At 38.8% G+C, this 17,785-nt stretch overlaps 1 protein-coding gene across 5 annotated transcripts in view; it reads left to right on the top strand.

The window, feature by feature from the left end:
- The window catches only part of PDLIM5 (PDZ and LIM domain 5), a 134,180-nt gene that overhangs the window by 5,248 nt on the left and 111,147 nt on the right, over positions 1 to 17,785 (top strand). For all 5 annotated transcript variants that reach the window (XM_075201574.1, XM_075201588.1, XM_075201581.1 and 2 more), the window contains exon 2: positions 7,211 to 7,358. In XM_075201574.1, coding sequence (XP_075057675.1) covers positions 7,260 to 7,358 — 99 coding nt within the window. In that variant the 5' untranslated portion in view covers positions 7,211 to 7,259. The remainder of the gene's footprint in view (positions 1 to 7,210; positions 7,359 to 17,785) is intronic.

Here is a 17,785-nt window from a genome sequence, read left to right as displayed (position 1 = left end):
GTTAACCATGGCCCATTCTACATTAAAATGTAGAATGGGCCATGGTTAACCACTTGGATTGTAGTATAATTTACTGATTACAGGGGTGGGGGTTGTTCTGGGCGATGCATTGTGGAATAAGTAAGAATGAGAAATAGAGTTTTAGGGTAAAGAAAGGCATGATAGACATGGCTTCAACAATACAGATGTATACATGACTAACTACAATATTCACTGTTAACAATGCTTTGCCTGCTGTCTGATCAATGCAAAGGAATAATTTAGTAACTTATTGTACAGTGCAGAGACATTGGTGGTGCTATATAAATAAATGATGGTGATAATTGTGCTTGTGCCTTTGGTGGGGTGTTTTTTTTTTTTTTTTGTTTGTTTGTTTATTTTTGAATGAGCTGAAATAACAGATATGCAGAAAATTGTGTTTACAAGCATAATGTTATATGTCCATGTTTCTTGTTATGTTCTTGGTGCCTGTTACATTCATGTAATGATTTAAACCATGTCTGGCCACCTTGTGGGTCTCCAGGTGTTGTCAAAAGACAATCCCCAGCTTGCTCTGCCAGCCGATAGCAGGCAGGGTATTCTGGGGCTTGTAACTTCACAACACCTGGAGAGCCACAGGTTGGCCATGCCTGATTTAGGCAATTGTAGCATTTCGGGAGCTGCCACTGGCTTTGATAATCCTGTTTTATATATCCATCTAGACTGATGGATTATACTACATGCAGAAATGTATGTTTGTCCTCAAGAATGATGGTGATGTCCCACTAAAAACAAAAATGTGCCTTTCATCAGGATGAAGCTTCAGGGAGCTTCAGTGTAGGTAACAGCTCACTTTGCTAATATTTCACGAGCAACAGTGAGTAAAAGTGATGTCAGCAAAAAACACTGAGTGGAAAAACTTCATCCGCAAAAGGGAACAGTGCATAAACTGGGCCTGAATCATTAAGGAATCTAAACCCAGTACATACCATATTTTGCGTAAAATTGCTCAGAAGCTGACTATCCGCCAGTGAATGTAAGTGCACTTAATTCATCTTTGAACGCAAAGGACACTTCATCCTGCCTACGGTTTCAAAGATGGAAAGAGGGAGGGGGCGTATGGACTTAGGCAGTATACACTAAGGGTGTGCCAAGGTCGAGTGCATGTACATTTGTCTGATTCAAGCTTTGGGCATCACTCAGCTACATCATTTTTAGCCATATCACTTGCAGCAGTTACAGGTTAGGTGTAAGTGCAGAGTGATAGTGATGATGATCACGTGTGCATGCCAGAACATGTGTTTGCAATTAAGAGCTACTGTAGAAATGTATTTTATGTACAGTAGACATTAATAACCTCCTAATGTATTTCATGTTAAAAAAAAAATAAAAAAATAGATAAACTTTTTTAAATGTATTTTCATTAACAATTGTAGCATTAACAGGTGCTAATATGTTTAATATATATATATATATATATTTTGCACATATACATTGTGCATACCCTGCGGTGTGTTGTGTCTGTACGGCAAGTGACATATAGCCAGAGCGTACTTATACCTGTGTTCAACTAAAAACGTCTCTTCAGATCCGCTTATACTTTAATAAGGGTGTACTTGTGTGCATTTTCCGTCCAATTAAAAAAAAAAAAAAAAATCCCACAAATTGCGTTTCTTGATGAATCAGAACTTATGTGTTCATGTTTTTTCATTAAGTCAAAGTACAAGGCAAAACGGGTAAACAGGCAATTTCACCAAACAATCCGAGTCAAGATATCCTTGACAGAGCAAGATATCCTAGGGTTTCAGTGCATAAACCTCTCATCACACTTGGTAACTAATTTTTGCAAAGAGCACAGGCAATGGACTACTAAGCAGTGGAGAAAGATTATATGTTCAGTTGAATATTTCTTCACCATGTTTTCACCAAATGGATGACTGCACATGTGGTGCCAACATATAGAACTCTACAGCCGAGTGATTGTTTACAACAGTGGTTCTGTAATTTTGTGGGGCGATTTTCTGCCATGGTTTGGATACAATCATTACCTTAGAAGGCAAAATCAATGCTAATCACTACTGGTCCTCTTCATCCTAAGTTGAATTATTCCTTTCCTGATGGGTGGGATATCTTCCAATATGACAGTGCCCTTGAAAATAGAGCACTTGGAGGTCGCTCAATGGTTCTATAGAGCATGACACTGATATTAGCCATATGTCATAGCCTTCTAAGTCAAGCATTTATGGTATATTCTGGAACCTTTCCTGTGTTAGAATGAGGCTGTATCTCTCTTGCAAATGCCGGACATGGTTAGGCTCAATAACGCTGTACTAGATGCACATATTGGTTGTTTAAACTTGTGGAGTTTGGGGTCCAGTACCTACCTGTTTGTTCAACTTTGAACATAAGCCACTTTTACCATAATGTGGAATTTGACAATATAACACTGTACTCCTTTTTGAAAAGAAATGTCTCTTATTTTGCTGAAAGGTAATTTATATTTTTTCCTTCTTAGAAGTTAATATAGTTATTGTAGTATGTTTAAATTACCACTAATATGTCCTCATGTTTTTCCCCTATAAAGCAAATTATGTGTTTGCTTAAATTCAAAAACGCTGCAACATTCTTAACATGGTTTGGATCACTGGTGCAATTATTGCTAAACGCATTAACCATCCAGAAAATTCCCCCTCCCCCACTAAGATCTCTTAAGTTGTAAACTCCCTTTATTCCCCTGTTCCAATTGGTTTAACATAACAGTGCATTGGTAGAAAAAATATACTGTTTGTCAGTATACCATCTTCATACATTTGTCAGTAAAATATTTACATGTCTGGGAAAAACTGGTTTGGATAACATATCAGTCCTACGCAATGCAACACAACTATTCTAAAGCCATTAATGGACGGGGTTTGACTTAAAGAAAATGAATAAAGCTATATTGTTATAGTTGGATAAAAGTATTTCTTTAGGTGCACTGATCTGTAAGACTTGTAAGCATAGCTAAAAATTAAAATAAATAGATTCTCAGCTAAGTAAAACAGAATGACGGTTTACTAGGAGGGCTGTGCTCTCAGCTTTCAGCACCTGCTGTATTAATCCTCTCTGCAGGTGGAAAGGAAGCCAGGGTTCTGATCCTCTAGCTTGCATTAACTGGGAACAACATGTGCAATATAGGGAAAATCCACTGACTGTTCCGTGGCCAGCTGGAAATACATGTTAAATAGACAAACGCCATATATTATTTATCTTAATGGTATAAAAACTAAGGGGGCAAAAGATTACGTTTGAAAATTTTATATGAACATCTAGCATTTATAATGGGTATAGTTATAATGCAAACTGGTTGTTAAAGGTTTGTAAGGTAGAGAATTTAGGACGTAAACTCTGCTGGGGCAGGGACTGATATACACTATTAAATATGTGCTGTAAAACACTGTGTATCAAAATGGCTGCCATTAAAATATCAGAGCAGAAATATTTAACCATTAAATTCAAGAGCTTAAAAGAGAAAGTGAAAGGTAGCATTGGGATTGTAGAGAAAACCTAATTTGGCTAAAAAGTGTGGAGAGCTTCTAGAAGCTAAATCCTGTGTCCTTGGTCATCTGTGATCAGAGGGGTAGGGCAGAAGGACATTTGCCACCCTGGCCTGGTAGAATTTGTACTATCATATACTGGACCTGGCAACCAAGAGACAAGCAGAGGGTGCTACACCGCCATTCCAAAAGTGACGTGGATCATCTTCTGCCTGTTTCTCCACCAGGAGCAGCCATGAACTGTGCAGCTCAGTTACCGGGTATTGTGGCTTTTTCATACCCAGTGGACTGTTCTAAGCATGTTAATTGATGAATGGCTAGTACTATCTACCAGTCATAGTTGTGGGAGGGTCACATACACTGGTAAATAGGTGGGCCTAATCAAAGTGTTGGGTACTGCTTTGTAACCTTCTATAGCAGGCATGTCCAACCAGTGGGCCTCCAGATGTTGTGAAACTACAAGTCCCAGCATACCCTTCCAGCTATCAACAGGTTGTCTACTGGCAAAGCATGCTGGGGCTTGTAGTTTCACAACACCTGGAGGGCCGCAGGTTGGACAGGCCTGTTCTATAGCATGCAGAGAGACTGCCTGTTGCTACAGAAGGGTTAAGTATATTATTTGGTTTGTCACTAGAGATCTAGGGGTAAAACTGTAGGTTTGAAAAAGTAGAGTTGTTGCCTATAGCAACCAATCAGATTCTGTGATGTAAATGTATCAAGCTGAGAGTTTTCCGGCAGGTTTGAAAAGTGGAGATGTTGCCTATAGCAACCAATCAGATTCATTTTGTAGAATGTACTAAATAAACAGCTAGAATCTGATTGGTTTTTCAAACCTGCCGGAAAACTCTCATCAGATTCCATGGGGGGTATTCAATTGTTAGCGTTAACGGAAAAAAACGAGCGCTCAAAAATATTACCGCATAAACGGTAATATTGCGCAAAAAAAGCGTTAATACTGTAGTTTACTCGCGGAATTTCAGCTCGCCGATCAGGGAGCAGCGAGCTGAAATTCCGCGAGTAATTACCGTATTAATGCTAAGATTTTTTAAGCGCTCGTTTTTTACCGTTAACGCTAACAAATGAATACCCCCCTAGCTGTCATTTATTTAGTACATTCTACAAAATGACAGCTAAAATCTGATTGGTTGCTATAGGCAACGTCTTCACTTTTGAAACCCGCCGGAAAACTCTCTGCTTGATACATTTACCCCCAGATGTCATTTTGTAGAATGTACTCAGTAACTAAAATCTGGTTGCTATAGGCAACACCATTTTTAAAACACGCAACTTGATAAATATACCCCCTAGTGTCTTTATTTTGTCACCAACATATTGCAAGGAGGGATCTGCATTATAAGGCCACCAAAGATGTGGGAGATCTAGGGTCTGCATAATAAAGCCTCTATAGATCTGAAGGTCTGCCTTTTACAGTGACCTCTGTAACAGGATTGACATTTGTATAGTTGTCACTACTGTTGTGTAGTGGTCAGAATGTACTCTGTATTGTATAGAGGTCACATAGTCTACATTGAATACTAGGTATGTTGTATTTGATCATAGCTTTTTGACATAACCTCTCTTGATATTTATTTCACTCCTTAAACCATTGTTTCTGTGTGCTGGTAGAAGAGCACCCTAGGCCAAAATATGTCATCCCTTCCCTGTCTGTGACATGTAAATGGGGGGGAAACGATGTAGTGCTCTGAGGCATATAAAGTCTTGTAACTTTTGAATGCCTGTAAGGTATCACTCTGCATAGATCTGTCACTCTGATCTCACTATTGATGACGATAAAAATATCTTATATCCAGGTGTGGGAGGTCTCGAACAGGGTAGTAGATAAAATTGTCTTCAGATCTCTGCTCTCCTAAAATCTCAAATACTAGAGTTATTGTTTTTCACATGCATAAACCTGTTATAAACACAAAGACAAAACCTATCATCTGTCAAGCACACCATTTCTCTGGCCGCAGTGCCCAGATCCAAAAGATATGTACACCAACAACTGTTGACAGCAGGTGTGATCGGCGTACTTTCTTGGCACAATCAGTACTATGAGCACTAAGCATTCATAACCCTGACAAACTCTGGAACTGTCTGACAGATATGTCTTGTTGACATGTGGACCTGTATTCAGTGAATCAAGGTCCTGTTGGGCTGAACCATGCTGAACAATATTCCATGGACCTTTCCACCAGTGAAAAGGCTCCATAAACTATTTTCAAATGTTGGTGAATATAGTGTATGTGACTGTGTTTTGTGTTTGTTTGTTTTGTTTTTGTGTTGTTTTTTTAATTAAAACTGCTCTTACAATAGGTGAGCAGTCCTATTGAGATGAGGCTGTAAGCCACCAAATACCAGCACCAGCTTACAAAGATACAATTACATTACTGATGCATGTTTTCAAAGGGCAGCAAGCTTTACTAGGTGTTTTTTGCATATACTAAAACATATTTTTAAAACTTGCCTATGTATTGCCACTGAATTCAATTGTTTAGCAGAGCTCCTCATAGTAACTGCAGGAAGAAACACTGAATTGCTGAACAGCAGCAATATTATAATTATTATTATTTATGATATTTTCCAGTTTTTGGAACTTTTATATATTAAAGGTTTGCGGATAAGAGATTCCATATCTACATAATGATTTGATAGCTATGAATCAGACCTGACCTGCCTTGTTTACTGTAGTATCAGCATTATTGTAGTGAGTAGATTACACTATTCATACACCAAATATTTACTTAATTGAACACTTTAAAACTTTAAACTTTGCCCACCTCCTATAATACATTCAGTAGGCATAAATAGGAACACCTTTGTAACTGAGAAATGGCAGATTTATGCAAAACATAGACACCCATACAGTTGCATATTTAAATTAAATGAACTAGTCAGTTGAGACAAAGTTGCTTTGGACTGTTACTTCAAATTCAGGGATATGTTTTCTTTTGTGTAGAAAGCATGTATATGAGTGTACAGACCTCTGGCCCTTCATCTGTAGCCAAATTGCCTTAATACCAACTTGTAGAATGCATTTGTCAAAGGGATCATTGCGCTTGCTGCTTCACAGATTATTGTGTTCAAAAGTAATAGAAATGCTCCTTGTGGCATTTTGGATGCCTTGGAGTTTAATGTACTAAACAGAGCAAAAGGAATTGTAAAAAATAGTTGTCCAAATTTCGTTGAATTCTGTGACAAGTGCTATTAAGGCACATAATCCAGTAGACGGTGTTCTAATTTAATCGCACCATAAGCACTAATACTTTGAACACTTTTCTAACGTGCCCGGGTTATTTAACATACCAAGGGGGGTATTCAATTGTTGCTCCGGGCGCCGCCGGAACGAGCGCATTAAAACTATTACCGTTTATACAGTAATATTGCGCGTAATTACCGTTCATACGGAAATTTACTCGCTCAATTTCAGCTCGCTGCTCAGGGAGCTGCGAGCTGAAATTGAGCGAGTAATTACCGTATGAACGGTAATATTTTTAACGCGCTCGTTCCGGCGGCGCCCGGAGCAACAATTGAATACGCCCCCAAATGCTTAAAATGTCTGTGTACTATTTTCCAGATGGTCAATACTGCTTTTATATTGTGTTGTTAAAGGTTTGTGATTTAAATCCTTGTGCTGTGTGTTTTTGTTTATGAAAAGAGAGAAAAATAATATTGTTTAAACTTTATTTTTGCAGGTCCACGAGTTTGGTGATATACATCTTCCAGTTGTAAAACTTAATCAACATGGCAAGCAACTACAGTGTATCTCTGGTTGGCCCAGCTCCCTGGGGCTTCAGGCTGCAAGGTGGCAAAGACTTTAAAATGCCTCTGACTATATCAAGGGTAAGCATAATTGATGCCAATGGTCTGTTTTGATGCCATGTACATCATTAATCACATTGCTTCAAAGCTGTGTAGTTATTTATAGAATTGCTTACATGTGAAGTAAAACTGTTACGTCTGCTGTCCATCAACAGTGAAGGTACATGATCGTTTAACATTCAACAATCTTTTTAACAAGCAAAACAAAAAAACTAGTATAAGAATTCAGAACTTGATTTTGGAGTACGGTTAAAGTGTTTAAAATATTGAAATAAGTTTTGTTTTGTTTTTTTTATAATTTAGTGTTTAATCTTGCATTCGGGCTTGACCAAGTACCTGGGCTATCTGAGGTAAAACAAACTGTGGCACTGACAACAGCGCTATATAATAATAGTAGATGGGAAGTACCGGTACTTACAATTTATGATTGATAATAAGCTGCAGAAAAGCTAAAAAGGACTACATTAGATTTATTTCTATTGTGTTTATTTGCGTTGCTGCCTTGTTTTGAAAAAAAGAATTGCATGGAAGTAAGCACACGTTTGTATGTTGCTCTCCTTTCCTTCTTTATTAGGATATTTTTGTATGGAGATCCAGTTATGTTGGTTTACAGAGGCAACAGAGAACATGTTGAGGTGTTGAAGGCTATCACAAGATGTTGATGGGGGCAACAGAGTTAAACATGTTCACAAATCTGTCAAAAGATATCCTATGTGACTGTTTAAGCCATTATTAAAAGATTGACAAAGTTTCATAGCTGATCAAGATTGTGCCTCTCCTATATTGGTAAATACTAGTTCCACCTTCTTTTATAATGGGAATTTTAAAAAATAAAGTTCTAGGGCCTGATTCATTAAGGATCTTAAATGAAGAGGATCCTCATTTCAGTCTCCTGGACAAAACCATGTTACAATGCAAGGGGTGCACATGAGTGTTCTGTTTTGCACATAAGTTAAATACTGACTGTTTTTTCATGTAGCACACACATATCAACTTTAAATTTTAGTGTATAAATAAGCTATCAAGTATTTGTGTATTACATGAACAAACAGTCAGTATTTAACTTATGTGCAAAACAGAACACTCATTTGCACCCCTTGCATTGTAACATGGTTTTGTCCAGGAGACTGAAATAAGGATCCTCTTCATTTAAGATCCTTAATGAATCGGGCCCCTAGTCTTTAAGGGCATGCTTTGAACACCTGATATAAAAGGTCTGATAAGGTTGTAAAATTTGAGAGCAAGGAAAGTAATAACCTTTATCAAATTCCTAGGACCATAGCACGTTTATAACACATACCTCTTATTATTTTCTGGAAACTACCTCATCTCCACTTTCATAGGCTATTGGTTTGCAGTATAAAAGTCATGTATGTGTGCTTTTAAAGAATTGCTGTTTATAAGGGTATACAGGGCAAAATCTGTTACATGTTCAGCATCCCATTCAATGAAAAAACCTGATAATGGGAGTCTAGTTTTTCTTGGATTAAAAAAAGTACTGTAGGCCTCTTGGAGATCATTTAATTACAACTTGGGTATACTAAAAATTGCACCATCTAGTATATGACTACTTGACGTTGAGTATGTACGATTGTGAATGTTGCTTTTGTTTTAACTATCTACAGTTGATTTGAATACTTTAAAATTGTGTGTAATTCATATTGAAGGCTTAACATGAACATAAGGAGAAGATAGTTCTTATTTTTATGGTGCTGTCACTGTAGCTTTTTCTGACCAGGGGTTTGTGCTGTCTGGTCATCAGGTTGGTACCAGTGTTTGTTGCTTTTTGCGCAAAGTTTGTGAGTTAATCATCATCATCAACATTTATTTATATAGCGCCAGCAAATTCCGTAGCGCTTTACAATTGGGAACAAACATTAATAAGACAATACTGGGTAATACATACAGACAGAGAGGTAAGAGAACCCTGCTCGAAAGCTTACAATCTATAGGACAATGGGAGTTAGAAACACAAGGGCATGTGCTACATCATATTGCACAATGGACCAGTCAGACTGCAAAGGTAAAAGTACTGAGTGGGCTGTGTGTGTTGCAATGTTGGTCAGAAGGTTGTTGTCTTGCGTTAGCAGTGTAGAGGATGGCAATAGGGTAATCTAGGGAAATTAAGATGATGGTTGAGGAATATCATAACCTTGTCTGAAGAGGTGGGTTTTCAGTGAACGCTTGAAGGTTTGAAGACTAGAGGAAAGTCTTACTGTGCGTGGGAGGGAATTCCACAAAGTTAATGTAAGTGTCCTCTCGTGAGGCTGTGCCTGTCTCCTCCAGTTTGCTGTTTGCCGCCCGCTACCACTCTTAGTAGAAGCCATGGTATAGAGCTGTCAAAGGTACAGCACAGTTTAATTATTTTACAAATGGTCTGATAATGATCTGGGGTTATAACATGGGATTGCTGTATACAACTATATGTCATGGGGATTTTATGCAATTCACAACATAATATTGGGTACAGGAGGTTCTATACTACTAATCACTGTGTGACACAATATGGTTTTAGCCAACCACCCAATACTAGACATGGTGGCTCTCTACAACTAATAATTACATGACATGATGTTACTCTATACAGATATCCACTAAATGCAAGGGGGTTATATACAGCTACCCAGTAGATGAGGTGGTGGCTTCAGAGCTGCCTTCAGGGGCTTAAAATAAGGGGCCCGGACCTACCAGGGGGCCTGCCCATAATTGTGGCAGCAGCAAGCTTCAGACCATTCCTGTATTCAAGCAAACCTATAATTAATGGCTGGTCTGCTACAGATACTGACTAGCCTGGTCCTCTCTTAATTCTTGGAATAATAGTTGTTCTTCTATGTGATGCACTAAAGAATCAAAACTGTTGTCCTATTTTTGTTTTTGCTGTAGGAAGTTGCTCTTTTTCGCTCGATGTGTATGTGTTGCTAACATTGGTCCCTTCACCTAGTGAACCTTGGAATAAAGATATAGTTATTTGTCCATACCAGTGGAGCTAGGGACAGATAACTATATATATAGAACTGCATTTTTAGTATTGTGTGGAATTGAGTTTTGAATGGGAAAAATAAATCAGAGTAATTTACAAGTCATGTGTTTATGTACACTGAGGGGTAGATGCCCGCGAGGTGTCTCTGGAACGGCCACAAGACCCCTTACACAGATTTTTTTTTTTCCAGGAATCTCATTTTTGCAAGCAGTTATGAGCATTTATTTTTACCGTATTGTGCGGCTGCGATGTTCTGAGGAGCCTTCCAACTAATTGAATCTGCCCCTAAGGGGGGAATTCAATTCCCCCCGAAGTACCGCTGCGCTAAAACTATTACCGTTATTACGGTAGTTTTAACCCGGCTTTCTGCTCGCAGCACAGGGAGCTAGGAGCAAAAAGCCAGCTTAACAACAACCGTAATAACAGTAATAGTTTTAGCGTGGTACCGTAATAACGGTAACAATGCGCAGGCCGCGTTACTTTTAACAGTATCGCAGCCAATTGAATACCCCCCTGAATGTCTAACAAACAATATTTCTCTCTATATCTATATATGTTTATTAACATAAAACTTACATTCCATTAACAACTCCATTAGGGGAAAAGAACTAACACAATTTAATAGAAACAGTTTCCAAATTTGTGTTTGCTCTATACAAAGGCATTTGTAAAATGTTTTCATTAATAAAAGTCATAGGTTTTGTTTGCGTTTCTCATAATCTGGCTCCCTAGAGGATTTAATTTCCAATTGCAGACACAATAAGTGTAGGAAGCAGAGGAAATTAGTGGGAGCCCTCTGTAGTAACAGGAAAGATGAGAACATTGAGCTGGTAGTGGGAACAGAACACTGGGAGAGTGTGCATTCAGAGTTGAAATGTGGGAAGATCTGTCAAGTCTGGCTAATTTCTCTGTGTTTTTTTTTATTTAGCTGTTTTCTTTACTGCATAGATTTGTACATTTATTAGTGCTGTTAATGAAATTAGGAACTGTAATTTTATGTGATACTGTGTGTGCGTGTGTTTGTGTGCGTGTGTGTGTGTGTGTCATACTTACCTACTTTCTTCAGCTCTCTTCCGGGAGCCAGCCAGTGGAGGGGGGCGTCAGGGGGCGGGGCGGCCAAAATCGCGTCATTTCGGCCCCGCCCCCCTGTGACGTCATGACGCAAATTGCGTCATTTGACAGCGGGGGGCGGGGCTAAACGCCGCGATTCATCGGGAATCGCGGCGTTTGGGATCTAATTCTGCCCACTTCACTAGGAAGTGGGCACTTCCTAGTGAAGTGGGCAGAATTCGGGAGATTGCCACACTCGCCCGGGAGTCCGGGAGACTCTCGCAAAATGCGGGAGTCTCCCGGACATTCCGGGAGAGTTGGCAAGTATGGTGTGTGTGTGTGTGTGTGTGTAAAAGATGTAGTTCCACATTTCCACATAGTAAAAAGAATTTAGTTAGCTGCTCCTCTCCCTAAGTATAGCTCCATGGCTGCTCCCTGCAGCTATTTTTCCAGGGGCTCCTCCGTTCCTCTTAAATCCCTGGCTGAAAACCGACAAAGCCCCAGGAAAGACAGCTGCTTTTAGCAGCCCCCAAGCCTAGGAGGAGATTGATACAGTGTGCTTAATATAGATGGCAGAAAGCTCTAAGAAAGAAATGGTTTTCAGGGAACATTTAAAGATTTGAAGGCTGTGAGAGAATTTGATTGGGTATGGTAGGGAATTCCATAAGTGAATAGCAGCACGGGAGAAGTTTTGTAGGCGGAAGTAAGAGGTAGTTACCAAAGATGAGACAAGGTGCAGGTCAGAAGTAGATTTAAGATGGAGAGTATTTTGAGATGTATGGAGGGGTGGTGGTGTTGAGGGTTTTGTAGGTAAGGGTGAGTAATTTAAATTTATTTTCTGGAGAACACAGGGAGCCAGTACAGGGTATTACAAAGTGGTGTGGCAGATGTGGGTTGATGAGAGAGGAACATCAGTCTTGCTGCTGCATTTTATTGAAGATGGATTAAAGAGCCAGGATTTTATTTGCAATGTATTCCTGCAACGTTAACAAACAATACATTGCTTTCCCTGTAAAATCCTCTAAAGGGGAGCTGGATATAGTGAAAGAAATTGTTGTCTTTGAGCCAGTATAAATTTATTTACATTTATGTTGGCCACTTATTTCAAATGAAAGTGTACATTAGCTGTTTCCTTACTATATCAAACTACACTATTCGATCTTAATAATTCACACTACTTATCATTAAAACAACAAATGCACGTCCTCCATTTTTTTTATGTGCTTATATTTCTTAAATATGGCTTCTAGCCAAAGTCCTGCAATAAAATTGAACAAAAAGTAATAATGTGAATGTTTGACACTGTCTCGGTGCTCTTTAAGTTGTAGAAAGCATATGTTGATTTTTCCTGGCCTGAATTTCTGACTCTTGGTTCTAGTATTCTTGTTGATGAGGTAACAATAAGGGAACTGCTAAATTCCAGATTTACTGCATAGCACTGTAATGACAAGTTTGGGTCTGGATGACCTGGATCCTGACTCTTCTGCACAGGATTCTCAAGGCCTTAAAAGAAAGGGACCTCCATAATAAAATGTCATTTGCAATAAAACTTAAATAATGTGTGTGCCTTAGATTAGCAAGTTGAAATAATGGCATACCATTATTTACTGACACATGAGTAGTTTTCAGCCACATAGACGATATAAGGATTCAACTCTCCAACAACCAACATATATTCAGATATAAAGTAAACCATAGTACAAATGTTAAAGGTTGTTAAGGTTTGTTGCTAGGTTTTGCTTCATATACTTGCCACCATTTATGCATACTTGCCAACTCTCCCGGAATGTCCGGGAGACTCCTGCATTTTGGGTGAGTCTCCCGGACTCCCGGGAGAGTATGACAATCTCCCGAATCTGCCCACTTCCTAGTGAAGTGGGCAGAATTTGGTTCAAAATGCCACGATTCTCCGATAATCGCGGAATTTGGCCCCGCCCCGGTGTAAAATGGCGCATTTGCGTCATTATGTCACCGGGGGCGGGTCTAAAATGACGATATTTTGGCCTCACGCCCACCTCCCCGCCAGGCTCCCGGAAGCCAACTTTAGAAAGTTGGCAAGTATGCATTTATGTGGGCAAAATGTGGACAAAATAAGCCAAGCACTTAAGATGAGCACACCACACCCACAATGAAAATCAGTACAATCACGCAATTATTAGGATTTTTGGGAGTTATTGTTTCACCTTCATGTGAAGCCTGACAATGGATGTGTGTGTGTTTTATGGTTTTGTTTTGTGTCCCTACCCTCCAGTCTGTGAATAAAATAGAATAATAATTAGGGTGTTGTACTTCTATGTACAATATAGTGTACAATTCCTGTGTGGACAACCTTCAAAATATCACATACATTTATTCAAGGGGAACTTTTTTTTATACTTGTATAAATAATTCAGTCATCAAGTAATTATGTACAGGGCTACAAAAACACTTTCCCAGACATAATACATAATGAACAAGTTATAGAAAATCTCTCTTAATTGAATGGGTGAGAAGACATTGGGAATAAACAGTTTTTATCATTGGCTCGAGTAAGCAGTCTGCAAATAAATTTCCAGTTCATAGTTCTTGCCATAAATTTAATCCTGCGACCAACATAAGCAATGCTGGGTGTAACATTCTTACTCGGTAAATCTGAGGCTGTTCGATATTGAATATATTCTGGAAAGATTATAAACTGTTGATGGTATTTTAATTCCACTGAACTATTAAGTTTAAAAAAAATGAAAGATGGAGCTGATAACTGTAAAGTGTACATTTGTGTGCATTCTTGGCCCAGATAAGCACAGCACTGCTCAGCTGCCTATGGTGCTTGGCATCAACATCTAAGAGCCTTGAATCAAAGATAGTTTAGGAGACTTTCATCCTTCTAATAGCAAAGTGGTAGCCCCCCCTGTTCTTACTGTGAAGTTCTAAGCAATTTTTTAATTGCAATCTATAATTTTGTAACCTGTTTTATAGTTTCAGCAAAATTGTTTTGAAAGAATACCTTATTGGATTAGTAGGGGGCCTCTAAGTCATCCAAACAATTGCCTTTTTTCCACATTACATTGGCCTATAATCTGTATTGTGTTCTCCACTACTGTATGTATTTATGGGGAAAAAAATCTATTTGTGTATATATGTTGAACTTCATAAAACAATCTAAACTTATAGCCCACAAAGCTCTGTTCTTAGCCCTTTACTTTTTTCATTGTACACCTCTTCTCTTGGGGCACTAAGTTGCTCATTCAGGCCTCCAATACCACCTCTACGCTGATGACACCCAAATCTATATCTCTTCACCTGATCTCGCTCCTTCTTCTGTATTATCTTGTGTAACCAAATGTCTTTCTGCTATCTCCACATGGATGTCCCAATGCTACCTAAAGCTCAACATGTCTAAAACAGAAATTATTATCTTGCCTCCTGCCAGAGTCACCACCTGCCATCAAATCTCCCTCACTGTCAGTAACACCACAATTTCCACAGTCTCCCAAGCCTGTTGCCTTGGTGTTACATTTGACTCTGCCCTCTGCTTTATTCCTCACATCCAGACCCTCTCCCAGTCCTGTCGATTCCACCTTAAAACATTACCAGAATATCCCCTTTTCTTACTCAATATGCTACCAAAACTCTTATCCATTCTCTCAACATCTTCCGTCTTGACTAATGCAACCTCTTGTTTTCTTGCATTCCTGACACCCATATATCCACACTTCAATCCATCCTAAATGCTGCTGCAAGACTGATCTTCCTCTCTCACCACTCCACACCTGCTGCACCACTTTGCAAATCCCTACACTGGCTTCCTGTGTCATAATTTGAATCAAATTCAAATTACTCGCCCTTACCTACAAAAACCTCAACAACCCCTGCATACATCTCAAATTCTATATCAAAATACTTTCCCTCCCACTCTTAGCTCTAGCTCTAAACTGCGCCTTGTCTCGTCTCTGCTAGCCACCTCTCATTCCCGCCTACAAGACTTCTCCAGTGCTGCTCCCTACTTATGGAATTCCCTACCACGCTCAATCAGACTTTCCCACAGCCTTCAAATCTTTAGAATGTAAGATCTCTAATGAGCGGGGTCCTCTATACCCTTTGTTTTCATGTCTGCATTTATTTTGTCTGACTTGTATGTTCCTGTTTTATGTATGTACTGTTTTCCCTACTGTATGGCGCTGCGGAGCTCTGTGGCGCCTTATAAATCTACAGTAATAGCTTTAAAACAAGAATCAGATCAGTTATTTTAGTAAGTATTGACATTTCAAAACTATATGTACCGTGTATCATCTATTTCTTCTTTCTGCACAGTGCATTATTTAAGGCACAACCCACAAATGCAACACTCTGAACACTGCTATACTTGTTCCCTGTTCATAGTTCTTGACATAAATTCATCCGGCAAGGAGCACTAGGCTGTGCTGGACACTCTATAACAGAGACTCCAGTCTTGTGAGGTCCATCTGTCATAATGTAAGTCGGCTTGATCAGCACCAAGTGGGATTCCTAGGGGAAAATGACCCACAAATAACATGCACCTCTCATGCATGCCACTTGTAGTTGCACAAACCTAAATAAAACATGATGATAATTGCTCAGTAAAGTTGACATTCTATCTGAATTTGCTAATGATTTTATTGTTATGGTGTAGAAAATGCTCTGCTGTCACTTTTTGCAGATTGCTTCTGATTAATGAACAGGGAAATCCTATTTACTCTTGTGTTCCTTTGAATAGTGTTATATTTTGTGACATACTGTCATTAATTCATATGGAAGCAACAAAATGTACTGTTGGGACAGTTAGTCTTGTTAAATAATTATAAATGATGTGCATATCTTTTGAAGTCTTGGGAAGTGCTCTAGAGTTCACATTGTTGGCAGGAAACAATTAACATTGGCTTTCCTAGAATTCTTAAGTATCTTTATATGCAGCAGAGGAAGGGTTCTTCTGATCATTCATTTCCCTTTTCCTTTCATTATTTGGGATCTTTTCCCAGTAGCTACTTAACCAAATTTTGACCTGATTGTGGGCAATGCTTTATAACAGCTGGTTTACATATGTTTGTTTAAAAAAAAAAAAAAAAAAAAAAAAAAAAAGGTGTGATGATGCAGTTTTGTTTCACAATTTCTGTGTACGCTTAATAAGATCCTAGGGCCTGATACATTAAGGATCTTAAATGAAGAGGATTCTTATTTCAGTCTCCTGGACAAAACCATGTTACAATGCAAGGGGTGCAAATTAGTATTCTGTTTTGCACATAAGTTAAATACTGACTGTTTTTTCATGTAGCACCCTAATGTCTTATTGCTCTAACGCTTGAAGTACCCTTTTTTTTTTTTTTATTAGAGTTTCTGGAAATTATTATGTTATGTTTTATTTGTCCGCTACTCGTTATATTTTACGCTACTTTATTAAAAACAATAAAAACTGTTAATGTGTTGTTGGCATCCTCAATTAGCACCATGAAGTGAGTATATAGTCTTGCTTTGCACACTTTGGCCTTGACTTGGAATAAACTTATGGCTGCAAAGTGACCTAACGTGTGTGGATTTTTTTGTTTTTTCTCCAGTTCATAGCACTTGACATAAATTCATCTGGCAGTAAACACAAGGCTATGCCAGGCTGTGCTGGTCACAATATAACAGAATCCCGCAACGTGAAGTCCATCTGTCATAATCGAAGCATAACTAATCATTATAGTGTAAGTCATATGGGAATTGGGCCCACAAAGAAAGTGCCCAAACAGTTAATAGCTTACTGGACCTGTAGTTTCACAAACTTATGGCCAGATTCAGTTAGCCTCGAGGTGCCGCTAGATATCTCCTTGATGTCCGGCTGTGCACATTGCCAAGTAATATGGTGCAGAAATCTACCCTAATTTTTCCTTGCATGTCTATGGCCGCGAGGGAAAGTGAGCCAAGATTTTAGTAAAATGTCAAACACAATGTGTCTCAGTGGACTGTTATGGAAACACAACGCATCCATGTGCAGGATTGATTCTGCCCCTTAATGTTCCACAACACATTACCCTGGTGCATTCGGGGGGCCAGGAGGAGCGCTGTTCTATTCAGCGGGTCCAATTTACATAGGGATTCTGCTCCTGATTAGGCTGGAGCTGGGTCACATTATTCATGTCTCTACATCTATTTGCTATTGTGTTAATAATACCCACCCATGTACATAAACGTGTTAAAGAGTGTTATGTTACGATATGGGAGAATCCAACCTTGACATTGTTGTTGGGCATCCTTGGTTCATAGAGTAGAGATGCAAAGGTATTTCATTCTTTACAGATCTGTTTGATAAATCCGCTTTAAATAAGCTCTACATGTATTTACAAATAAGACATTTTATAATGACACCAGATTTGGAAAAAAGTTCTGACATTCATAAATCTGACACTTTAGCTAGAAGTTTTTTTAAATAGGTCCTCAT

Source organism: Mixophyes fleayi, chromosome 1 (genome assembly GCF_038048845.1).
Source record: "Mixophyes fleayi isolate aMixFle1 chromosome 1, aMixFle1.hap1, whole genome shotgun sequence".
Classification (NCBI taxonomy): Eukaryota; Metazoa; Chordata; class Amphibia; order Anura; family Limnodynastidae; genus Mixophyes; species Mixophyes fleayi.
The sequence above is the reverse complement of the archived record's forward strand: the minus strand, read 5'-3'. Positions and strand labels throughout refer to the sequence as shown.